The sequence below is a fragment of the Triplophysa dalaica genome, chromosome 21, assembly GCF_015846415.1.
Source record: "Triplophysa dalaica isolate WHDGS20190420 chromosome 21, ASM1584641v1, whole genome shotgun sequence".
Classification (NCBI taxonomy): Eukaryota; Metazoa; Chordata; class Actinopteri; order Cypriniformes; family Nemacheilidae; genus Triplophysa; species Triplophysa dalaica.
Window position 1 is genome coordinate 11,624,257 of NC_079562.1, and position 27,763 is coordinate 11,652,019.

At 38.1% G+C, this 27,763-nt stretch overlaps 1 protein-coding gene across 3 annotated transcripts in view; it reads right to left on the bottom strand.

Moving 5' to 3' along the window:
* Positions 1 to 27,763, bottom strand: part of si:ch211-51h4.2 (uncharacterized) — an 82,705-nt gene that overhangs the window by 13,649 nt on the left and 41,293 nt on the right. For all 3 annotated transcript variants that reach the window (XM_056734188.1, XM_056734187.1, XM_056734189.1), the window contains exons 9-13: positions 23,615 to 23,714; positions 21,460 to 21,518; positions 21,319 to 21,383; positions 15,022 to 15,159; positions 8,267 to 8,309 (exon numbers count right to left, since the gene is read on the bottom strand). In XM_056734188.1, coding sequence (XP_056590166.1) covers positions 8,267 to 8,309; positions 15,022 to 15,159; positions 21,319 to 21,383; positions 21,460 to 21,518; positions 23,615 to 23,714 — 405 coding nt within the window. The remainder of the gene's footprint in view (positions 1 to 8,266; positions 8,310 to 15,021; positions 15,160 to 21,318; positions 21,384 to 21,459; positions 21,519 to 23,614; positions 23,715 to 27,763) is intronic.

The following is a 27,763-nucleotide window of genomic DNA, read 5'->3' on the forward strand; positions in this document are numbered from 1 at the left end:
GTGCTCTCTATTTGTTCTCCATCAGTTTACTTGTTATGCTATAAGTGCGCCTCCATCTCTTCCCACCTTCCCATTGCTTCAGCTGTGAGGATTCATTGGCTCAGCACTCCTATCTGCATAATCCTCCCCTATATTGTGTAGCTCAAGACAGACGAGCTCTACAAATTACATCAATCTCAGAGCTGCCCAACACTGACTCACCCACATTACCTGTTATTAGCCTTCCACAGCCTGTCTGATAACCGGCATGCAAATGAGCTCATCACATTTCATCCAGAACCTCAAGAGCAGGATTACGGGCCTTCCGACCCTCTGTCTCGACGTTTCTCGTAACATCTCATGAGAGCAATCTAATGCATTCCTTACGATAAAGACAAAAAGCTGAGTCACAGCGTGCCTTAAAAGACTTCTGCTTTACAGATTCATATTTGAATAAGGAACTAAAGTTCACTTTTAGGAGAGTTCTTCAAAGTTGTCTTCTTTGTGCTTTATCAGCAGTCTTAACATCAAGGATGTGTTACCAGTTGAGAAGAATAAATGTGAGATAAAGATGACTAAGAACTTGAAGAAATCATTGGTGTCATTTACTGTTGGTATGGTGTGAAGTCTCAGTGACGGAAATTCAAGAACATTACTGTGAGTGATTCAGAAGCTGATTCAGAAATAAGAATTTTGTCTACCTCCAGGCGAGATGTTTTAAAGTGACAAGTGTTAAAACCTACATAATAAATCAATATTATTTTATATGTGGTGGCAAAGTGGGTAGCTCCTCCCTCATTGGTCGCATTTCACGCAGCTACATTAAATAATTGACCCTGGGCGTTGCAGAGCTTTGGTGATTAATATGAAAAAATTGCTTTTTAAATATAGTAAAGAGAGAGATAAATACCAAGCTTTAATGGACCTTCACACTATAAGAATAAACTATAACTAAGTTATAACTTATAAATGAATGAATGAAATTAAAGTGACCTATTGGTCAGATATGGTGACCCATACCCGAAATGTGACCGCTGCATTTAACCCATCCAGAGAACAGTGAACACACGCACAGCAAGTCGTGAACACAAGTCCACCTGGAGCAGTAAATGAAGGAGAATAGCGGAGTTCACAACCATACCAATACAGGTTTGTCTCTTTCTAAAATTGTCATTACTACAAACTTCGGAGTAAATACAAACACTTAAGACCATATTTAGGTTGTAGCTATATTTCCATTTGTGTGACAGCAGTAGCATACTGCATCGTGCAAGTGCAGAATTAACATAATGTTCTCGTCTGATGGTGTGGACACAAATATACAATAGGTATAATTATTGTAACAGTTACCTCAAATCCTGAAAGTATCCCTCGAATGCATAATGCAGACCTTTCTGTCTGAAAGTAGCGTGTCATTTTGCAAGAAATTCTCCACTATTTCCACAAGGAAATCACAAATTTACACCGGGAGAGCATGGCTGATACCGAAATTTTGTCGGAAATAGCAACAGGAACAAAGGAAGTGCAGGGTCAATGGGCAATGACAAGTGATATAAGGGAACAAACTAAATAATTGTAACCTTACATTTTTGTCATTTGTCTGATTTCGCGGAAATCATGCCACTTTAAAAAAACACATATGAGTTATTATAGTTCTAGTGCGAGAAACTTCAAAACACGCTAAACTTTCCAAAACTGAAGCTACACATTTGTAATCAGACATTTCCATTTAAAGCACTAGTAAACACTGTGTATATCAAATTATGTTATTGATCCATTTGTTATTTGTTTCTTTGTGTAATACTATGTTGATTGTCAACCAGAAGCTGCGAAATTGTTTATTTGAGGCATTAAAATATGCACAGTATTAACACAGCATCAGTAATCATTCTCAATATAATGTTCACTTTCTCTGAGCTATTTCTGAGATTATAATATGGCTATTCTTTACATGATATTAGTAATCATGGTTATCACAGTAAGTGACATTGGGTTGTTTACGACATAATAATGTGCAAAAACACAATATAAGTCATCACGACTAATACGGTTACTGAGGCTGGTTACTTGCAATATTATAAAGTTGAAATTTGCAATGATCCCAAACCGATGTAAATAGACCGATGTGAATTATGCATTTATGTTAAATGCATAATTCAAGTTAAATGTAAGATGTTTATGAAGTATAAAACCCTCGAAGAAGCAGTCTCCCAAACTCAACACTAACAGGAAAGATCCTAAATAATGGAAAGATAATTGTGAAAGTAAATTAACCTTTTTTTACCATATTTCAGTGCGAATTGCCACATGCCATATCTCATATATTTTTTACCAGTTAAATTACCCTTTAAATTGTAAACCACTTTTTCCATGGAAAGAAACTCTTTTCTGATTCGTTCAATATCACCATCGATTCACTTCATAATATCCATCCCACAAAAACGTTCACATCTTCTTTGCTGTTTGGTGTTGACCGAGCTCTTTGCTTTATCAGACTCAGAATCTGAGTCTCTGAGTCCAAAGGTGTAAAAGTATCGATATCTGGCCCCTCTCGCTGATGTCCTCTATTATTTCATCTCTAGCGATATCTATTCATTTTTCTTCCCCCTGTCACCTTAAACCCAATTATAAAGCAAGCAGGTCAGGTCTCTCCCATCTATTCATTTTACCTGACATCTCCCCACAGTGGTCCCCTGGACTTTGGATGCTCCAGCTGAATAATGAATGGATCTCAGCTGTTTTAAGCTGTGCTCAAACGGTTCTGACAAATATTGACCCACAGTAATACAGAGAGAATTCTTAATACATCTTGATTGGCAGACACATGCTTTCCTTTAGTCTCCACTGGCTGAATAATAGTGCCGAACAGAACAGATGAGGAAAAATAACTATCGGCTGGTGAAATAATATCTTATTCATTTTAGAATCTGGACGGGAAAGATCAATTAAAAATGTATAAATGTTATAGTATGTTGCTACAAAATGAACGTTACTTAATCTCTTTAAACGCCGCACGACTCCTACTGAACGCTTTCAGAGTAAAAATATTTTGATTTTACTGTCCTATTAGATTTGCGATTGTGGACTTTTTGCTACACAAATGCAGGAATCAATTAAAGCTTTTGGTATTAGGAATTTAAGATATGTTTTTCAGCGCTGGTTTCTCAGACTTAAAACAACAAAGCCATCTCAACGTGATCATTATTGATGCATAGTCTGGTTAAAGAACTAAAGTTTTTTTTTAGCTAAATAAGAAAGCTAAAATGTTCAAACCAGTCGACTTCTGAAGGGATCGGGATTTTCATTTGACAGAGCGCTTAGAGAAGTAATTGATTCAAAATTGTCCTAATAGTTCTTCAGTTGTGGCACAGATCCATATAGACAAATGTCATTTATTTTTCCTCTTAAGAGAACTAGGAGTAAAAACATAACGCATCAAGACTTCCCTGTAGGTTAAAGTAATATTCCTATATATTACTATACAAAAGACTGACACATTAGCTAAATTAGCTAAAACCTGGTAGAACAGCATGTTCATTAAATCTGCTGTGTGAGATAATTGCGTGTGGTTTTGTACCGGCAGATCTTCTCTTAAATGTTATTCTGATCGCAGATGAAATGTGCCACACTCTGTTCTGACTCACTTCATCATTCAGGAGCACACAACACCATTTAAAGTGAGAAATATCATCTGAATATCGTTGGTGCATTTCAGGTAACCACCCACACCACCACCTCCTCAATGAATGTGCTGCCATTAGAGAGTTGTTTTTTTCTCAGCGGTTTAGCCTTTAAAAACGGTGAAAATGATAATGTTCTCAACTGAAAAAACTTTAAATGCATTCTCCTGATATTCTACATCGTCGCTGTCCTACGAATGTCCAAAGAAGAAAACACTGGACTTTTTAAATGATTAAATACTGTGTTGTCAAATCTGACAAGCACTTTTAAATACTTTTTATTGGTTAGACATTTGCAAAACCCAGTTACGAATATAAAAAGCTGAAATGAAATAGATTTTCAGACTGTTATCAAAAGAAAATATTTCTTTAAGATTCTTCATAATTTATTGTGCAAGTTGCACAAGTGTAAATACCAATATATGCTATTTACACTAAGTAAAAATAGCCGTATTTTCTATTGATTAAGTAGAAATAGTAGTTAGATACTATTGGTACTTAGTGGCAGATATTGTTACAATTCGCACCTCAGTATTGTTGTGCATTAAACATTATGCAATAATAACAGTGTAAATCATTATTTAAAAAAATATATTAAAATGATGGCAACTTATTGAGATGTTAAAGCATTACACTTACCCCTAAACTTACCCTAAACCTCAACTTATGAATTAAATTGAATTTTAATAAATGACTTTACGATCTGTAATGTAAAAGAAAAAGTAAAAGAGCGTTTTCAGCGAGGGGTGGATTAGAACCCCAGTCTATAGTGCCAAAGCTATAGAGACTTCCACCTTACGCCACTGTAATCGCTGTTTGAAAATGGCGTCGTTCTTACAGTTTCTCTATTCCAATCACATATTGGTGGGCGGAGCTAGTGCAAACAGTCTCGGCTATTTTTTCTCTTTGTAAATAGACACTCCAATATTCGTACGCAGTAACATAGCCACAACCTCTACTGTGTCAACATATGTACGATTTATGTAAAGGTAACACTACCATCATATGCATTCAGTAACAGTGCAGAGGGTGCTGAAGGTTGTGTGCAGGTAAGTAGACGTCTCTTTTATTCCCGCTAGGGTACAGAGAGAAATAACTGTCAATCACGTCAGTAACTAGCGAGTATACTAATAGATTTCCCAAGGCAGGGCTTGTTCTGTAGCACCTCACACACTCAAACACTCTATGGTGTATATTAAATACACTGCATGATAGGGATGTAAGGCATTCTAATTCTAGACTCAACATAGCACATGAATGTCACAGGGGAAGTACCTCACACTGGGTGTGTCAATCACTCCTTCTTTAAAATCTCTTTACCTCTCTTTACCTGTCTCTCTTCTGGCTGGTTGACATGTAAACTGTGTTTACATTTCTGGTTGTTCTTTGCTTTCTTTAGAAGGAAATTTATAACATTGGTTAATACATGTGGACAAAAATCCCAAACACTGAAGGAGGGGCAAGCAATGCCAGATCAAACCAGAATATCATAGAGACTTGGGATCTTCTTTCTTGCACCAGGAACAACCATCTAACCAAAGAATCAGACAGAGTGGGCGTGTTGTTGCACGAACCCGCCATATTAGATTTTCGATCAGAGAGTGTAGGCAGGCTTATTTCCGGTCGTAAAACACTGTACGTGAAAATAAGGATTTTAGGCTGGCAAATAGGAGCTGATAATGACAGAAAATTCTCTGTACGTTTCTGAGTACCTTGTTATATGACCGGAAACAAGCCGATCAGGAATCTAATATGGTGGGTTCGTGCAACTAGCCCACACCCTATAGCTACCCCAACAATAGTTTTGCAGTTCCCTATAACCTGTAAGCATGACCCACATCTGCTTTAAAAAAATGAATATACAGTTCTGGTCAAAATTTCACATGCAAAATGTTAGAGAAATAAGGATTTTTTTAATTAAGGTGTGTATTTAATTTAGTACAGCCCTAAACAAGTTATGTCACATAATAGATGATTCATTTCTAACACATAATATTACCCACATTTATTTAAATAAACCAGTTTAAAAGTTTAGATACAGTACACCTGACTCTTCATGCTGTGTGATGTTACTTGAAAAATCAATGACAGTTTTTTTTCTTTAATATTAGACCACGTAAAACAACAATGAAAGGACAAACACGGTACATTATATACGGTAATATACAACCACGGACGAACAAAGAGACCATTCCAAATTATATGTTAATCATCATTTCTAGATGTAGGTGCATATATTAGTAACCCGAATATATCACTCACAATTTATGGTTAGGTGTCTGCATAATAAAAACACTTAGACTCTTTGTTAAGACCAATAAACAGCCACATTAATAGCCGCCCACTAGATCTTGTACATTTTCATAAAATGTAAAGCTGGGAGTTTCCTCACTGAGGCTCTTTGTAATCCAGCACATCTCTGTTAGATGGAGCATGAAAGTTCTGTGTTGCAAATGCCAATGGAATAGCAAGGACATCAGTGAACGGCCGTGTGTTCAGTCAACACTAACATGACAGCTTAAAAGAGAAATGTTTACTATAGGGTGATGAACCTCCTGATTTGGCACATCGCTCCATAGAAAGGGCTAATGCCCCGTTCACATTACAAGCGACACGATCCTATTCATCTCAATGGAGAGATGGCGACTTCTGGCAACTCGAGCAGTAGCCACAATTGGCGACCGGTTGGGGCGTGTCTAGCTATGCGACAAAGTTGTGAAATGTTTAACTTAATGCAAATGAGGAGTGACTTTTGGTAGCGATCGCCAATAGGAGTGATTATGGGAGCTAACCTGATTCTTCTCCTGATTCAAAGCAGAAAAATTATGGAGCGCTACTTGCTTGAAGTAATCCTAGAAGGTGCTCTTTTGTCAGGTCTCAAACTTGACCAAATACTACAAAAAGAGAATCCAAGGCACTTCTTCCGATAAAATAATTGTAGAAGGCTTTTATTCACATTATGGCTAATCACAAAAACACAAAAAAACTTATGCAGTTGGCTTCTAGCCTTCCTCAGAGTGTGTTAGATACTAGATCATGTACTTCAAAGCCCATTGCACATTGAGTCCGAAATTTGCGTCTGACATTCCCGCACGTAAAAAAATAAATACGACCTCACTTGTGTCAATCACATTAACACACTGTAAAAAAAAGAGACACAACAAAAAAGAGCCAAATATAAAAAATGCATACGAAAATTTGGGACTTTATTTGCAAAGACATTTACTGTATACGTAATTCTTCTCCTCTCAGCGCCTGCAGTGAGTGTCACCAATAGTGGGAACGCCCATTGCGATCTAACTGCCAACCCCTGGTGACTTTCAGTGACAAAGTCGCTTGTAAATGTGAATGTGGGGTAATGGGAATCCAGCTGACGATAAATTGATTCCGTTTCGTTCATTTGACTTTTACAATGAATGATTGTGAGGTCAAGACTGAGTTGTACAGCAGCCAGTCTAATTAGAATGCAACACTTAAGCGTCACGAAGGAAGTTGGAAAACGACAACACGCCACACAGGTGAGCGATTGCACAGTGGCAAAGTCACGGAGGACCCCAATTGGCTGGGATCTGCGTTTTCTACGCCGATGCAAATTACCCACAATCCCCAGAAGGGAAGTGCTTTGAGTAAACGTCTCAAGTCGAGGCTGGGGTCTTTGTGTGCTAACGGATTGGAATGGAAATATTTAGCCTCATTACAAGGTTGGTAAGACTCAAGCAAACCGAGAGGAGCACCAAGATACAAGAGCGTGCTTGAAAGTATTTAGTCATGCATTATTCATTATTGTGATTCACATCGTCTCCTGCCTCTAAGCTCTTTTCCAGAGTAGCGGCCATAGGCATGAGACACAGCGGAGTGATTTTCACACTTCAGTTGCTACACTATTGCCAAATAGAGTTCACTCGAGAGTTCACTCTCCTGAAGCAAGGTCTTGGCTTTTTAGTCGCCCACTTTCTTTAAAAGCATCCTGTCTTTAAACTCATGTTTTTAAGGGTGCGTGTCGGTTTTAATCATAAATGTTGTTTTATATATTTATAATGGCTTTAGGTTTGTTGTCATGTTTAAAAGGCTCAAAATGTCTTGAAGCTTTTTAAGTAATGACACCCAAAGAACACCACATGAACTCGAGAACTCGATTAATTCAAAAAATATATTTTTTATCAGTCATCAAAATGATGATAGTTCAGCGATGACTTTGGAAATATTCTCGGGTCATGTGTATTATTTCCTTAAAAACCCCTGAGAAATAAATGCAGCTTTAACAAATCACGCAGTCAACAGCGTTGAGACGGCAGTAATGACCTGTGATTTAGATATAGACTCTTCACAGGCGTATGGAGATCACAGCCTCTGATTACAGCGTCTCGAGTCATATATCAGCTTCTGAATTCTTTGCAAAACACTCAACGTTCAAAGTCAAAAAGCACTTAACAGTACATTACATCACTCAATAGGCTAAATTCAGCAGCAGCATCTTAATATTTACTCGCTCTTGTCCTGTCATACATGCAGAGCACTGCAGACATTTTCATCCTCCAGCTCAAAGGCTCTTAAAGGATTACTGGGTCTGTACATTGACATCATGAGTGCAGCATGATGATATTTACCTTGGTCAGAGGAATTGTCGCTATCTCTCCTGCCTTCTCTGACCTGCAAAGATAAAAAAATATATAAAGATAAATAAAAACTTTTTACATTTGTTTAATGATGGCCTCAAAAATACATCTGTCAAAGAAGTAAAAAGGGCTTTAAATCACAGCAGCTTTTTATGCCACCTTGAGAACTGCAGCAGGCACAGAGAACTCTTTATCACATTTTCCTTATGCTTTTCTTATATGACAGGGTTTTTGAATACTACACAATTTTATACACTTGACTTCGGTCTCAATGCGACCGTGGTATAAGCGGAATAATAGTTGTGTGCCAGATATTTCTTATCTTAAAGAGCATTTGAGGCATACAGTTGAATCAGTATGTGTTCCTTGTTTTGCAGTAATGACATCACTCAGGTACTCCAGCCGGCTCTATAAACTGATGATTCATGTTATCCTTCAATACAGAGTGTTTTAAATAGTTTCATGTGCGTACTAGGATGTGTCATAGGAAGCAACCTTTCAAAAAAAGGAGTAACCGATGTCAGTACCATTTTTATTTCTTAGAAATTACTAATCCTTACTTTGGTTACCTAAAAATAATGGAGAACCTTAAGGGGATGGTTCACCCAAAAATGTAAATTCTGTCATAATTTACTCACCCTCAGATCCAAACCTGTATAAATGTCTTTGATCTGCTGAACAGATATGAAGATATTTGGAAGAATGTCATTTACCAACAAGATCTCATCCCCCGTTCATTGGCATAGTATGGAAAATAAATACTATGGGAGTCAATGGGGATGAGATCTGTACTACTTCGTCTTCCAATAAGAGTGAAGTATCCCTTTTACATTTCTCCTTCACTGTTGTGCGTAAATCTTCAGGTTTTACAAATCCCTTAATCATAATTGTCTGTGTTTTCCATAATTCTTACTACTTTTAATGTTACTTGTAATGCGTGGCTCATTTTATTGCATTGGATGAGTGATGTACAAAGTATTTCCTGGTAACATTTTTCAATAAGGTAGTATTTGTAAACATTAGGTAATGCATTATCTAAAAAAGAACAAATCACTAGTCGCACAAGATGGTGATGGTGAGCTTTTGGGACGCCAGGGTCGGCAGACTAATATCAGTTCGTATAACACTGTATGGGAGTAGGAGGATTTTTAGCAAACAAATATGGGTGTTTTTTTTTATAAAAAAAAAAAAAAAAAAAATGTTAAGCCAAAACAACTCCATAATGTTATACGACTTTTGCGTAGCCAAAGCTCACCAGCGCCATCTTTTGCATCTAACCCATAATTCAGTATTTGTCAATCTCAGTTGTTAAATTCAGCGTTTACATTCTGAAAAATGCTGTTTGGTTGGGTCAACAATAAACAATTTGCTAGGTTACTTTCTCCCAATGACTGGGTTTGTCCCTTTTTGACCCAAAGCTGGTTTGAAAATAACCAGGCATTTTTACTGCTAATCGAATACTAATACATTATTAAAAATCAAAAGTTGTAATTGTTAACATTAGTTAAAGAGGAGGTGCCACAGTGTTCCATGCATTCTGACTTCTTTACAATGTTAAACATGCTGGCTTCTCATGCCAACTTAGGTTGACTTATCAAAAAACAAGTTGGACGTAGTATTTCTGTGCTCGATACACTGCTCCCATCGTTCGTATAGGTTTCAGAAAGTTTTTTTCGAACATGAAATTCTGTTTCGTAACAACTTTTCTTATTCCCTTATTGCACAATTCTCCGGAAAAGCATGCCCACGCGTCAACTTGACAGAGTGAGATGAAAGAGTACGCCCACGTATCAACCACAAAGAACGGGATACGGTTAATGCGCAGACGTCAACAGGCTGGAGCAAGAGAGAGAGAGAGAGAGAGAGAGAGCACTGCGTTAGCGAAGTTCAGCTGCGTTTGTTTGTTAACTGCACAACGTTCACCGTGCGTGCATAAGGTAGACAACATGAATTTACAGAAAACACTTATAATGAGATGATGTGCTAGTGCTGTAGTCCCTATGTTGCTCATTGTTAGTTCATGTTAGTAAATGCATTTACTAATGTTAAGAAACATTATTATTGTAAAGTGTTACCCATTTCCGTATATTTAATTCCATATATGGCTATGTACGTGACAAATAAAACCTGATATATATATCAATATAGTCTCAGGTTTTAAATTAAAATACAGCACCAACCAGCATTCAGAAATCACAATATTTTCTAAGAAGTTCACAGTACTTATAATTCATAATAATGAATCCAACACATGCAGTACTACCTGACACGTCAGTGGATCTACATCTTTTCCTACCAACTGAAGTGGTTTAAAGACGAACAGATGGTGTTGTGGAAAATAGTAACCTAGCAAATGAACTCTGAGCATATAATGCAAATTTTGACACAAGTAGTATGTCATGTGGGCATACGCGCTGAAAATCTCCATCCTATGCATACCTCATGCTGTATTCTCTCCCATATTACTACTGCTGAAGACATATACAGAAGTGCACACAAGACAAATTCTTATAAGAATCTATCTTAAGAAAGCCATGACCTATAACAAAGAGACATAATAAAAAATGCCATTTTGTGTGTAACTATGCAACAGGTCTTTATCACCCTCCAGTTATTTTATTACACCAGTCATGTTCTAGTTAAGTGGTCAAAAGCCTAAGGGTAAAGCAAAAGGTTGTTGCATATGGAGTGATTCGCCTACTGGCATCCCGGAAACTTTTCCATAGGTTTAGTCTACAGGGTAAAATGTACCTCCCATCTTTCAAACACTCACCCCCTTTGATGCAGTGATTCTCCATTCTATCCTCATTCAATGTTATGTCTTTGAAAGTCTTTGCTTTTGACTCAGTCCCAGTGTCTTTGAAATTCTAATATTTTTTTGTCTTTTTTCTGTATGGCTTTGTAGCTAAAGTGTTTCAGAGGTATTAATCCGCTTTTGGGAAGAGCAAGCCGCAGCATCACTTCATTTCTGTCCAGTTTTAAAGGGGCCATATGGCGCGAATACATGTTTTTCTGTGTCTTAGGTGTGTTATTAGTTGCCCGTGCGTAATATTGCAAAATTAAAGTGTTGAAACAAAAGATGCATTCTATCTAAAAGCAAATGCTCACCCAGACCTGCCTGAAAAGCCTCATGCAACCACACCCCCATAAATCTACGTCAGTTCGTGGTATGATTTGACTAAGACCGCCCAAATGTATACGCAAGTAAGGTGGGCGACCTGTCAGTACAATTGCTTTTGAACCTGATGTTCCAAATATGGTAAGAGGCGTCACATTTCTGTCACACCCTTGCAGTATTCCACCAATCAGTACACACTGTTTAACTGGCCCATCATAGCACACCTTGCTTTTCAGAGCGACGAGTTTTTATAAAATCTGCGCAAAAAATCTGTGCATAAAGGTTTCCTGTAGCTCAGTGGTAAGAGCATTGCGTTAACAACGCAAGGTTGTGGATTCCATCCCAGGGGATGGCAAATACCTATGTAAAATGTATAGGATAAAGCAATGTAAGTCGCTTTGGATAAAAGCGTCTGCCAAATGCCTAAATGTAAATGTAATCTCAGAGAGGGGGCCAAGAAGAGATACAAATATACACCGTATGTGGAAAAAACAGCGTTTATTTACCTTACATTGTATATACACAAAAAAACAAGCGATAAAATTAGTTTTAGCTGTGTCATATGACCCCTTCAAATCATTCGGGAGGTTGTTTGTAAAAACAAACCGATGAGATTTGACCGGTGTAAACTGCACAGCTAAATACAATGTTTAGTGCCTCATATGCAAGCTGAGAAAACTATTCTGGCAAGTGCTTTGCTTTTGCTTCTGGCCAGCAAAGAGAGGCACTCTGTCTGACTTACTGCTGTTGGTTTTTCTAAATATTATTTTATAAAGGGAGAAGACAAATCAACCAATATAGAACCCTAAGCTCTCCAAAAACGTCCCCTAATACATCTTCATTGCGCTCTGTCTTCAACTTCTGCTCTTAAAGGTGGCGTCAAACAAATCAACTTTTATTTGGATAGAGATGTCATGCCTACTGACAGTTTTTTGCTGGAATCAAGATCTAGCGATCTTGATGGAGGGTTGAAGGACAAAATGACCGTTTTCTATTTTATTAGTTATTTAAAGGTAAGAGAAAAATACATTTGGTTCACTTGATTAGTGATGTGCTCCTTAAAGGAGTTATGATCAAACACTCTTTTTAACAAATGTTATAATTTTGATAAAAATAATACATACATTTTTATTCCCCATCCACTGAGAAGCGGTTGTGTGCACAACTCTTGTTCGCAAGCGACTACGTAAATCAAGATTACTACTAAAAATGAAAGAAAAAATGATTAGTGACATGCCACCTTACATAACGTTCACAGGTACATATAGTACGCAAACCAGAACGAAGACAGCCGATCAATCGAAACAATGGCATTATCAAATTCAGTCCAAAAAGAATAAATAATTATTGAAAATACCTCTGCTCCAGTCGTAAAAGAAAGCCTTAACGACTGTAGACAAATCAATCGTAAGACTGACAATATAATTGCCCGTGCAGGAGGAATATCGAGTAGCTCCACTATAGAGCTTTAATTGAATTGAAAAAGCAAAGCTCTGAGTCAGTGCTTGCATCCCATCAGTTGTATATAATCGATGAATCCAGAGGTTATCAAACAGAAGGCCTTTTAAAGTCGATGTCCAATGCAGACTGACCCTCTGTCTGTAGGTTAATGTCTGTAGGCCTCCTTAAGTATACTTGTGTCTCAATAATAGAGCCGGATGAGAGCAAGTCAGGCCTTTAAAATATATTTAACTCAAAGCTTTGTAAGACTTGTAATGTGACTCTGTCGCAAACTGATTTTCATTACCATTAATTATTTCTCTCTCTCCCGGAATCTATCTTCCTGTAGCAAAAAGATCAAGCACAACTCTCAAAAGTTGGATGCCCCACATTTTTTATCCAATCCCATGTGTCCTCGCACCCAGGTGTGCATTGTCTCCAAAACTTTTGCAAATTTCAGTGGTGCAGGCAAAAACTTGAATCGGGTGACCGTCAGTCCTTAAACACAGGAACGGAAAGGAGCAATAAAACTGTGTATTGAATGTAAAGCAAATCAAGAGAATAAGAACTGCACCACTACAATTTGGAGAGCCTCTACTTCACATGGCAGCCCTGTGGGAGGGCTTTTAGTCATTAGTGCCGACTATGAATGAGAGAAAAAGACAGAGATAGCGATACATCTATGCTGAAGAAATACAGTTATGCACTATGATGAATGAGAGTTAATGCTGAGATAAACTCGTAAATAAATACTTGAAACCCATAAACAAGAAGACACATATTGATCTGTGTGTAATTGCAAGTTGGTTGGTATGCGCACTCCATACGCAATGCAACATAAAAACAAACTTACAGGCTAGCGATACTTTATGACCTTGCTTACATTTGTGAACGGTTGAGTGGATTTTATTCTCACTTTAGTTAGAAACGTTGTGTCGAAGTCTACTGATGTACGTCTGCAGTACCTCCGCCGTGCTCCGGGGGGCACTGTTGCTCTGCGCATCTCTGACCCGGACTCTATAACTACCGACGACACCTGTCGTCATTAAGGAAACGTTCACATATTCACAAAGCAGGGGTGTGCAGACAGCTACATTAAATAACTGTCAAAACAGTGACGTTAAAATCTGTTTCTGCGCGAATGGGAAATATATTTCGTGTGAAAAAAATCAAGTTGTGTCTAAGAGCAAGCCTGCAATTATCCTCTTTAAAAAATGACGTCTGATACGTCCCCTCTACACGTGGAGTGTGAATAGTTGTTGTTTTAATAGGAGTAAATCATATAGAGAAATTACAAAATCTTAGTAAAATTGCAAGCACGAGTTGAACCATAAAAGTATCTTTGTCAAAATACTTCAAACACAATCCTTTATTCTTCTTATTTCCATATCTTCGGAGCAGACTAGTCCAACAAACCAAGCAGATATAAAACCGTAAAGGGGAGACTGGCGATCTCCAGGCGGCTCGATAGAAAGAGATCATTTCTGAGGGGAAAAGCTTATTTACAGGGTCTCACCTGCTTAAGTGCTGCTTAGTCAGTCATGTGAGCTCTGCGCATCCATCGAGTTGTGTGTACTGGGCTGAAAACGTGAAAATGGATGGTGGGGGCAAACTCTGGAGAACTGACTGACATGTCTCATCAGGCTCTTCACCCTCCATCATTACGGGAAAAACTATACCTGCGTGTGTTTGCACGCGGAGGCAACGGGAGCTCATTTTAATGTTGACAAAACTCGCACATAAACAAGTTTTGTAACGTATGAATTCGTAAAAATGAAATGTCCTTCCAACGTCACATATAAAAGCGCAGACAGCGATTAAAGGAGCTCGAGCGGTGACGGTATTCACTGCCTCACTCGCGGTGCTTTTTTATTGAGCTGTAATTCTTCGGTATCTGCCGGCTCGCGTTACGGGGAGAAGATGTGCTCAGATGTACGTTATAACAACACAATAGTTCACTCAACATCCACAAAAACTAAAGTGGCAACGTCTGAGAAGATTCCAGAAGAAAAGAAGAAAAAATCACATGCAGGTGGACTGTCTGGACTCCCGACTCATAAAAACACAAATGTCTCCACAGTGGACTATTTATATGTGTATGTATGTAAAAGGTGATGTGTACGTACTGCACAATAACCTCGACACACGTTTTATATGTTGGTGTGTGTGTGTTTGTGTATACACTCACTCCTCCAGGGAAATGTTGGAGTAGACAAATGTGTGTATCTGGATCTTCTCTGTTTGTCCTGCGCTGTTGTTTAAGACTCTCTGCTCATGCACCGATTGAACGGCCAACTGGGGAACAATCTCTAATACTGCCCAACACCTGCAATACAGAAATGACAAATACAGTCTTTTAAAAATAAAATACAGAACATATATTTATTGTACAACATTATATTATGAAAAGTTATACAAAATGTAGCCTATGGAAAGCTGAAACGTGTCATGCAACGAGTCCAAAGTTAAATTCCTCCATTGCTTGTTTTTTTCAAGAAATGTTGATGGATTTTAAACATCTAAGTTCAAAACGGTTATCAAATAATTTTTGGTTCTGTCATCTAAAGTACAATTTTTTTTTTTAATAAGAATTATATGTTGGGTAACAAGCAAACACAAGGCATATCCTATATTACATACATAATGCAACTGCACTGTTTCTCTTTTAGTTGAATTCTTTAAATGTCATGAATGTGTGTTTAAGTCTTCACATTTTTTATTTATTTATTTGGAATTTAAATCCGGTATTTAATGACCGATTCCATTGTGACAGCTTTTCCGGAAAGTGTGACAACATGCCCCATTACTTTCTGGGACGTCGTTTCTCATAAGCAGCAACGCTTTCTCTGATGCTTTCTTGTAGTTAAGACTCTGAGGTTGAACTTTATTTACTGGAGTAAAAACGTGACTACTCCATGCGTAAATAATACATCATTTAAAGTATATAACATACACATGCATACCAATTGAATCAAATATATTTTCTAAAGCCCTCACATGTCTAAAACATATTCAAGACCTTTGTCAAAATGCACTCTTATTTATAAGTCACTTAGGATAAAAGGGTCTGCTAAATGAATAAATGTGAGTACGAATATTCCTTTAATTTTAAAATGCATCCATTTGACGGTTTAAAACTTTTATGGACATTTGAAAAAAAAAAACATTCTCAAGAGGATATCTCAATATCCAGCCATATTTGTATGCATACTGAATACACATCATTTGCATAATCATGCGATGCTTTGGTATTTAATGCTCAAGCGCTCCATGCACTTTCTCCTTGAGTTGAAAGACTGTGCTTGGCATGTTTTCACTCTTCTATGAGTCACGATCACTGTAGATTTGCCCTGTGAGGATTAATGTCTTGACACCTCTTCACATGCACAATGTTGTTTTTATGTTTCATCGTATGCTTCCCAGTACTAGCACCTTATAATGTGGGTGAAATCATTTTCAATGTGTGATGACTTCAGATTCTGTCATTATAGGTTTTGGAGGGCGGACCATTTCTGAACTCCTGCGGCTGTAATAATCAAAGTGTGCCGGCCTTATTATCGCAGGATACGAGCGCCTGTTTTTCCAGACATACCCTTTGCCAGACGGCTCTCTTTACCTCCGTACCTGGGTGTTCCACGCAAAGCAGATTATGTGAAGGTCCGCGTCTCTCTTACACCGTGAACCTTGCAGTGATATTTCAGCGAGAAAATGGGTCAATGCCAAGCATCAGTGGCTTGCTGTTGCATATTAATGATGAAACTTGGCTGTGACAGATGAGATTGGCCCACAAGGGTCTTCTCTCTCACTCTCTCTCTCTCTCTCTTGCAAAAGCATCCACTCTTTTTTCCATCGTCTGTCTTTCTATATATGATGTTGCATTTATGTTCTCCCATTTCTCTCATCGTATGCCCTTCTTTCTCAAAATGGCATCCGCTTTCTTATCATCAAGTTATATTTATCATACTCAATTTCTGCTTTCTTTAACATCCACACCTGCTTCACTCTCTCCCTCTTTCTCTTTCTTTCTCTCAGCGATTCTCGAGAGAATAAACACAAAGCCCGGCTCTTTTGGAGGAAGTTCAGAGGAGACCCTGTTATGACTGTGGCATAGAGTATAAAGCCACAGTGGCCGGGATTTCAATCGGGCTAGCTTTACAGGGCTATCGGAGGAGTCCAAGGACGGGGTCAGGCCATGAATCGATATATCACCGCGCCCTCTGAAATAAACTAAACCTTGTCTTTCAGTCAGTAGCTGTGATAAGTAAAACAGGTTATTAGAGTTCAAATGTGATATATATGTATATATAAATAATGAAGTAAAATGTGACCCTGCCTGTTAAAACCAGGCTTAAGGGGATATTGCAAGTTGGAGACCCCAGAGAGTAAATGTATAAAAAAAGCATAGCATATGTTCTTTAAAATATACTCATAAATACGCTTATTAGGCTTTATTAAAAGACAAAAATACATTGTATGGGTCAAATTGAAGATTTTTCTTTTATGCCAAAAATCATTAAAATATTAAGCAAAGATCATGTTCCATGAAGATATTTATTAAATTTCCTGCCTTAAATATTTAAAAACTTTATTTTTGTGAGTGAATGGCCTGCTACAGCGCCTCTGATCAATATTTTGTTTTTTTGCTCCCTCAGATTCCTGAGTTTTAAACAACTGTATCTCTGCCACATAATGTCTTATCCTAACAACCCATACATTTATAGAAAGCTTAACTATTTATCTTTCAGATCATGTAAAATCTCAATGTAGAAAAATTTACCCATAAGACTGGTTTTGTTGTCCAGGGTCACATATCGTCATTATTGATTTTTTAAGATTAATCACTTGTTGTGTTCCTAAAGTCACTTCTGGATAAAATCGTCAGCTAAATGAATTAATGTAAATACTTGGATAATGTATTTGTCCACCTTGAGTACATTTCAATATGATTTCAATATTTGGACTCACTCCATCAATATGAAGACATCAAGGTTATATTTTCACGCTTTTCACTTTACAATATGTGCAGTAGCATGATTTTATGTAGTAAATCACTAAATGCCTTTAGCCAGGTTTTCACAGCCAGGGCCGTAAATAATGTGGTGTTCTTTGACTAACTGTAACAAACTGTTTTGTGATAACAGAGAATAAAATCTGAGAAACGCATCCGTTGCTCTGAGAGAGACAGACAGAGCGATGCGAGATTTACCTGATGGTGAAGTATCCTGTCAAACATTGAGTCTAGATTGCTAACACAGCCACTCAGGGTTAATGGCCCTCCATGAGTTTTGGAAGATTTAAAAAGTCCTCACACTCGGCGCGACCAGAAATGATTACAAGCCGCGGTGTATTCTAACTAGCGTTAATAATGACAGCGGCGCCATTCATCCCCCTCGTACCTCCATCACGAGCTCAGGACCATGCAGCCGTTTTCACTGCGACGCATTCATATCAATCGCAGTGTCGTTCTTCAAACGTCGTACGATTTATGGCGCTCCTCAGACGTGATGTGTCACAGCATGATGGTTTTGAGCTTGTTTGGAAGACTTAATCATTTGACAAACAGGCTGCGTGACGTTTCTGATGTTCCGTCGCGCGGGAGTCGGGGGGAAGGGGGTCTCATTTTGGTGACAAATCTAGCATGGCGGATCCTCCAGCAATCATTCATCAGTCACAGTCATCACGGCACAGGCCACATTGGCTGCAGGGTTCATTAATGCTGAGCCCGCGGGCGAGCTCCAGTCCGACCGCTCGCTCGCTGATGATGACTCAATTACGATGGGACGCCAGCCACCCAAAGCAAACTAAATCAGAGGCAGGGGGCATTAGCAGCGTCGTATCTCAGAGGTGACAAAGGGGGTGAGTTGTTAAACGTCAGAGCGGCGATATGTAACGCAAATGCTGACAACGGTGCCGCTGTGGTGGTGAAATACTGGATGAGATTAGCAGGGAGATATTTGTTCTGAGGTTTAAAGGGGAATCAATCATCTATAACTTGTATTAGGTTACAAATAAAGCACATTTTATATTTCATTAAATATAAAATGTGCTTTATTTGTATATCTGATGTACACATATATATATTCATACGGTTTTATCCACGTGTCGTGCTCAACAACAAAATAAGTAAAATTAGACTGGTTAAACGAAAAATGTGGATATATTTAATTCGTTCTATATATTTTGGTTTAGCATTGGCAAAAAAGCAAGGGGAAAGCAAATATGGAAGTGTGACGATATCCAAACGTCTAAGCCGTAGGCTACCCCGTTTTCAAAAGCAATAAAACCAGGATATACCCCACACCCCCAAACAACTGCATTTCTAAGTCAAGTAAAGTAAAAGTTGATATTGCGACTGTAGTTCAAAAGATGAAAAAGACCATCTCGAACACCGATTTGATATAGCTTACAGAAATCAAAGGAAAAATTGTCGGCTTCAAAAACTTCATAAAACTGTTTGCCTCGCTCTTCAGGGGCCACCAGAGATTTATCTGCTAATCTGTACAGGCTATGCTTCAAAAGATCTCAATAAAATTCAATGCAGCTCTCCTCCTCTGCTCTCTCAATGGAGGAGAGAAAATAGAATTATGCTCAGTTTGATAATTAGATATTGAAATTATGAGCTGACAAACCAACAAAAAAAGGGAAAATCACTCTGCGGTTGACAGCTTAGGTTAGGAGGCCTTATGCAAAGTGCTGATAAAAGAATATTAAATAATGGATATTTCTACAACACAGTCTGTATGGGAGCGGAGCAAATTTGTGATTGTTTGATTTGATTTTGTCACAAGTGATGAGGAAAATTGCTTCATAAAATGTAGGAAAGCAAACAGTTCTGGTGCACATTTCACTGCCATTGTAATTTTTCCTACCATGGGAGTCAAAGGGGTCCAAGAACTGTTTGGTTACAAGCATTCATCCAGATATTTTCTCTGTGTTCATCAAAACAAAGACATTTACAGAGATTTGCAACAACTCGAAGGTGAGTAAATGATGACAGAATTTTGTCATTTTTGGGTGAACTGTCCCTTTAAGCATGATGTGTGTGCAGCTGCCTTAAATATCAATCAATAAATAATGCTAATTTGAGCAGAACTAAGTCAACATTTGTTCTGAAAGAAAGCAGCTGTGATGGATAGAGAGTAAATTACCCTCATGTACTTTTGGATGCTGGAACACAAGCCTAAAGCTTGTCTGGCCAGAAATGATGTGAGAGTTCAGTCAGGTAAACTGGCTGATACAAAGTTAAATCAAATCAAACGGGCATGCTGGTCAAAGCAAGAGTAAATGCTTGTTGATTCGTTGCAGCAAATCAAATAAAGCTGCAGACGGATGTAGCTGATGTAACCGGGTGTCTAATACATCAGAATTGGGCCTGAGAGAAAAGGCAAGCCAATAATTCCTTCTGTGAAAAACCACAACAGACGCCAAACTCGCTGTCAACATGTATTCTACTATATTATGGATGCACTGAGAGCATCCGTTTTTTAGGACAGGTCTTCAGAAAACAGTGACAACTTTATGATACAGCAGATTTTAAAATGATTGTTACATTAAAACAACACATCTTACTATGTATTAATGTTCTGTAAAAGTGAAACTGAAACGTCCAGTGACTTACACCTCACTGACACGGTTGTAGCAGTGCATTACTGGTCTCCAAAGAGTCAGACATGAGATATCATCTACAGAAGCCTTCTCCTTTCATCTCATCTGCTGCAACATAATTGCTTTGGGTCTCTTGAGTAATGGTACTGATTGGTAACTCAATAACTTCTTTACAGATGATTAGATGGAACTGCGGTGTTTCGGAGAGTTTTTCAGGTTGTGCTAAAATCAGACAGACATCAGGCATAGAGGACGAGCGGGCAGCTCAGGAGGGAGTTGGAAGGCACACGTCTCTCATCTCCTGTATACCTGTACTGGAAAATAGAAGCTGTGCGGTTCTGCTCTTTCTAGGTCAGTTTAAAATGGTAAGTGACAAAGTGAACACGGCGGGCTTTGCATTGTCACAGTTCAACTTGACAGTCGTCGAATGTTTAAATTAAACTGAAGGACACATCACCTTTGGATGGAAAGAGAACGTGAATGGCATCGCAGTGACTCTTTTGGAGATTATGCAGTCATGCAACAGTTTTGAATGAGTAGTTCATCCAAATATCCTGTATGCATTTACCATCCTTATGTTGTCTTAACCCGCTCACAAAAGGCACAATAATAGTAGTCCAAGTGTCCAAGTCTTCTGAATTCACTGTAGCAGTAAAATCTTTTGTGCGATTTTAATGTACAGCTTTTAAATCAGTGCATCAAAATTGAATACGAAACAAAGAAAACTACCACCATTTAGAATCATTAACATAAGAACGTACAAAACCATACAGTATTTATGACATTGTTAGTAATTAAGCATATACATGCATACATAACATAGATAACTTAACAGGGATAACTAGTGGATTATAACAGAAACAAAAAAGTCTAAACTTACCATAATATATTAAGGAGTGTGCATGTGGCAAGACCTCCTAGTACAGCTCTCCTGAACCATAAGACCTGTTACAAAAACGTTTATAACTTGACAGAATACTCTCAGATCAGCAATTAAAAGTACAAAAGGTTTGGACATTACCTGTGATTTAACTTGGGAGATTTCTGAAAACAGGAACGGCATGACGTTGACTATTCCACCTGATAAAAAACATCAGTTAACATGTAAAATATAATACAAAACAGTGTTAAAGACACATAAACAGCCGTAAAATAAAGCATTTCACTGTTGTCTTTCTCAAACCTCGCATCTCCAGATTTTTTCAGTTGTTGCCATGAATCATTAATATTAGTCACCCCTTATATTTGCCACTGGCTTTTGCAAATATCTAATCAATAAAAAGTTTTAAAAGGTGCTATTTAATCGTTGAAAAGTACATTATTTCCTGAAAAACAATGAATCTGAACATCCGAGATTTCGAAAGGACATCAATGATTTGCAATGTTGAGGTCTTAGGGCTATAAGACTTGCATGAAAAATAAACATTTAAAATAACAAAACACTATTAACTACACTGGAAAAGGATTTAATTCTACGGTAAGCCAAAAAAGTAAAAGTGAGAGTTTTGACTCAAAAATCTGTTGGAATCTCATCCAACCAGAATTTAAACTATGAAACTGAGAAACGCACTCTTGTGACCACACAGAATTATATTTTCATTCTATAAAAAGATATTTTGAAGAAAGTTGGTATCCGAACAAAGGTTAACGAAAATCTTCAAAATATCTTTTGTGTTATGTGTATAAATTGACAAGAGAGTGAGTAAATGATGACAGAATGTTTCCTTTTAGGGTGGACTATTACTTTAATGCAAGTCACCATGTTAAAGTTGAACGTAATGGCACTTTTTGTACATATGGTACAATCCTCATAAAGAAAAAAGATGGATATTTAAAACTTAGCAGAACTTGGCCTGAGGTTTCCGCACGGTTTATTTCTTAATAAAAACCAGAGAATTAAGAGCAAAAGTGCCTTTTTTAAAAGTGCTGATGGTCACAACTCTGTTTTCCCTTGCATCGAACGAAAATAAGATAAGATAAATACGAACAAGGAGCAGGGGACTAAACCCAGTAGGTTACAACAGATGGCGCACAGCGAAAGGTAAGAGCCCTTGTAATTGCAAATGCTCCCAAGAGTCCACTTCTGGAATTCAGACAAATAAACCCACGCGTGGGACGTCGTGAGACTGCTCCACATTTGTCCGAATACTTTACAATCTGCATAAACCTTCCATGCACTACACATGCTGACGCGCTCATCCTGAGTATTTTTTAAAAAAATGTTATTGGTTTGACACCAGGTCACTGATGGACTTCTCCACTGTCACCATAAACAAAGCCTAGCCTTGCGACTTTAAAGCACATGCCAATTAGGGGCCCGTAAGTTCCACGGGGACTACACCGGGCCCTTTAAAGGAGCCGTCAAGCGAGTGACTCTCTATTCAAAGGTGCCACAGCGGACCTGGCTGTAAATGAGAGTAAGACGACGTGTGAGACTTGCAAGCGGATTTTGTTTGTTCTGTTGACAGAAGTCTCCTGCCGGCCAGGGAAGGATGGCTTCCACCGGACCTTACAGCTCCGAGTGTGGCAGCTAATTAACAGGATTAGAGAAAGGGACAGAGAGGCGAGAGAAAATTCCCCTGGACGCCTGGCTAACATCTACATTGTCACAGTGATAAGGTTCGAGGGGTTCTTTCATTAACTGCTCGGCACACCAGCTGCAGCGCACATGCAGACGCGTCCCCGTAGCTCTCTGTTCTCTTCACTTTAACCCGAACACACAGACACACCACTCCCTACACACTTCAGGAAGGAAGGAGGAACACAACATTCCTCATGGAAAACAGTTACTTGAAAATATTTGTACACTTAAAACCACACTTAAAAATGTCTCTGTATTATATGACCAAGTGGATGTTGTAGTTTAAATAAATGCAGTACAAAACGTATATAAAAATGTAATGAAAACAACTTAAAAACATTAGGAAAATGTTACAACAACATTTATAAACTTTCATGTTTAACAAAGGAAAGAAAGTCACATGCTTAATTACACAAGGAAGGAAACCATCTATTAATGACATTTACACCAGATCAATTGCAAAATAGCTCAGCATCCTTTCTGACAAACGATCAAGGATCATTCGTTTGCAGATGCCCCTTTCTAAAGCAATGACATTCACACATTTTTAGGTGTCAAAATGCTTTCGGGGAAAAAAAGGGGAAGCGAGTCTTACCGAGAGCAACTGTTCCCATTAGAAAAGGTTTCCCGATTTGGGTGAAGTCATTTGTGGTCTCCTGGTGAACTTCTGAACCCACAACAAATGTCACGGCCACCTTGGGGCAGAGAAATTATGACAAGCTGTAAGACGTGCGACGGAGAGCATCCGATGTAATCCGGACCACCAATAGATTCTCATTTCATATGACATTTCCAGGGATATACAAAAGCAGAGAAAAAGTCCAATGACAAATATCTTGGTAGCCCTTGTCAAGGGTTACTGGAAATGCCTTTGGGGCCCACAACCAAAAAGTGTTTTACCACAAATTGATAGCTTTTAATGTCATGACCAGTGAAAGTGAGAAGGAGATGGGTGCATAGGAAAAATGTGTGTGAGAGAGAGAGAGAGAGAGAGAGAGAGAGAAAGAGAGATGGGCAACAGCCCTTGACCTGGATATTTGTGGTGCAGGGCTGTCTCACAGCTGAAATAATATTTACAAGCACTACCCAATAAACAAACAGCATCCCTGGGATCATTTATTATTAGCTGCATAATTTGAGGCTCAACACGGAGCAATTTTTAATCCAGTTACAATTAAATGTATTTGTCAGGTCTTAACAATATGGATGGCCAAATGAGCCAGCTGATGTAAGCATGTATTCTTGCTTCTCTTTAGGGCATACGTTTTTGATGTTTCATACATAGTTGTTGTTCTGAGTTATATTTATTTACATATGTCACAAAGATAAATATACATATATACATGGTTTTGTGAATAGAAATTGAATTATTTGAAGATTAAAAACCAATCAGTGATGAAATATGCCTTTGCATTATTTCAACATTTGTGAATTTACAGCTATTATGGTACAGGTGTAAATAATAATAAGTAAATAACCTAACAATCATTAGATTTTTTTATTTCATTTTTTGTGTTGTGTTGTTTTTCCCATGTTAGTGTGTTTATTTTAAAGCACTGTGGCACCCCAGCGGGTTTTTTTTAGTAGTGCTATATAAATTAATAAAAACAAACAATACACATCAAAAGCCTTATGTACTGTTTCAACGGCACAACATAATGAGGCCCCAATGTATCTTCTGATAGATATCTGCAAATAATCAATACCTGTTGACTAGTTTTAATTTAATTATTACATTTAATATCAATAAATTGATACATTATAACCAAACACAGAGAGGAACTCAACTTCGGGCCAGGCGCATACCTCCCATGAAACGATTCATATGTAAAAAGCGGTTTCCATTGATACCCAGAATTTGCTTCAATGTTATTATTGTGTTCCAGAAAGTCACAGGACCTTCCTGTTGTGTTAACCTCAATTCTCTATGTAGTGGGACTGCAGGGACACACACCCGCCTACGTAGTGATGGGAGTGGAGAATGAAGGGGCTGCTCTTCTGTCAGAGGATGACAGCCCACCTGTGTGTCCAGACTCTGTGTGTGGCCGAATCAGAACTGTGAGATTGTTAATGGAATTTTGTGGCACTACATGCTGGTGAGAGAGGAATGAGATTCTCTTCAGCAACCTGCCTACATTTCACTGCCCACACATGCAGGGCCCGGAAATTACTCCCAATTTCTCTCTAGTACATAGAGAGTGACAAGTCTGTTAGTACAGACACATTGATTTATTTGGTGTCCCGAGGTTACTGAAGCACGGAGGGATAGAAAAGTGATAGAGATATTATTTGACAAAAATGCAAAATTAATACGCAAAATTTTGAAATATGAGTTTAGTCTAACAGCGATACCTGCGGATAAAGTTTGAGAGAGCGAATACAAAATGCAGACAGAAAGTCACATGACAGAGGACTGTTTGGCAGCTTGAATGGGATAGAATGGTGGAAATAGACAGACTAATCAAAGAGTGAATAACTCAACAACTCAGACATAAGCACTCTCTATCAGGTCTAAACCTGAACAAGGTTTAAACACAAAATGAGAAAACTGCTTTCAGCAAGCGCTCATCTTGGTTGAATGAGCCCCTTTGTGACAAAAACATTTAGTCATGTCTGTATAATTCCGGTAACTTATGTTATAATAGTGTGCTAATATAAACATGATATACTGTACATGGTATTACTCGGTAATACAGAGCCTTAACTGCCTTATAACCTTTCAAGAATACTAAACTAAAATAAGAAAGAAAAATGTAAGCCTACTTTTTATGTGATTCTCAGGAATGGACTTTAGCTAGACTTATACTGACAGAAAGGTATATTTTGGTCTATAATTGTAATCAGCCATTGGTTGGAGACATACTTATATTAAAGTAATTCAAGAGACATTTTCCACCATCGCGCCAAATGTGTTCTCGTTGCTTAAGGGGTCCACGCTGTGCCGATCCGGGCCAACAGGTACGGATATGGTTTAATAGTGCTGATAACGGAACTCTTTGGAATGTGAACTAATTCATCACTCGCTGCCTTGGTAACGCAAGAGACAGACCTATGACTTGAAAACCTTTTTCGTTTCTACATTTACCCTCCAGCTCCAGCTGTTAAGCAGCTAAATTGACTATATTTCCTTTTTCAATAATGCACTATTTTGGCTAAAGAGAGAAACTGGTGTCTAGTAACTGACAAGTGACCATTCCTAAGTAGCGACATCGCTACACGCATAATATCAGCATTATTCTGCAATTAGACAACCATGCTGAAAATTCTGTGCAATGAGCGATTTGTAACCATGCCGTGCTGAGGTAGGCTCTTACTGTAAAAATTGTAAACAACTGTGATTGGTCCAGACCGTTCAGGATGATGGTGGAAAAGCGCCTTTAAGTATACTTGGAAATTTAAGTTTATATAGAAATAATATATAAATAGTTAATTATAAATATGATGTTAAGTTTGTGTCAAGAAGTTTACTGATAGTATACTTTAGGCCCGACTCACATTTCGCACTTAAAACCGTGCGAAAAACGCGAGCCGTTCCGCTTTCTCCCCGGACAAGTTGAACTGTTTCCATCTCGGCGACTAGAAAAATTTGCGTGCCACACCGCATGCCACATCGCCCCCTCGCCCCCTATTTGTACACCCACAATCGAAAAGACGCTAAATGTGAATCAGGCTTTAGAGTGTACTTTTATAGACAAAAAATGTACTACAAGAATTAATTAACTATCGGTACACCCAATAGTTTACTTTAAAATGTTTGTTGTACTCAAAGTTTACTAGGATTACACTTAATGTATACTTACAACTACACTTTTATAAACTGTAAAATGTGGCCGATTTAATCCGAAGTAGAACTGAAATAGTACACTTACAACTACACTACCAGTACATTTATTTCATTATTAAGAAATAATTATAAAAAAAGTATAAATACTTTCTATGAAGCTACAAAATGTACTTACATGGCACTAAAAAATCCAATGCAGGAAAAGAACATTATTAAGCCTCATTATCTTAGTATAGTTTTCAAGTGAAGAACGTGACTGTTAGTTTTTCAGAAAAGAATAGACCTAGACGTATGCACTGTATGAAAGCATTCACTGTCCTCTGAGGATGTTTTTAATTGCAACAAAAAAGAAAAAGAAGCTTGAAGAAAGGTTAGAAATTGTCTTGAAGTGCATATTTTGGGACTAGAGATGAGTGAGCTGGATTACTGAGCTCACATGCTTTCTGTTTCCTTTTAAAGTCCTGCATGAAAGTAAAAGATTGATTAAAGACTGCGATTAGGCTGCTTCCAAGTTGACCTTGTCAAAGATCTCCAGTGAGGACTATGGAATGAGGTATAAAAGCACATATTATCAGACAGACGTTCTCTCCAATCCAGTGGCTTTATCTGAGGGCATCCACCCAACCTTTCAGCATCTCAACCACCATTTCTGTTCTCGCGATTGAGGCTACAGCTGACAGCAGGAAGAGTAAAGGGGCAAAGGTGCTATTTCCCATCAGGATTAACCTCTTGTGGCAGATGGTTATGTATTAGCGAAAGAAAAGAATGCAATTTCAAAAAAAACTTCACTATTTGACATAGCAGCCATAAATACACATGAGGGCATGCACGTTCTGAGATGATAAACACAAAGCACACAAACTGATACAGTCGGACAACAAAACACATCCACGCACCAAACATCTTTAGGTCTTTCTAAGTAAAGCAAATCCTCTCTTAATGCACGGAGGATACTCAAGT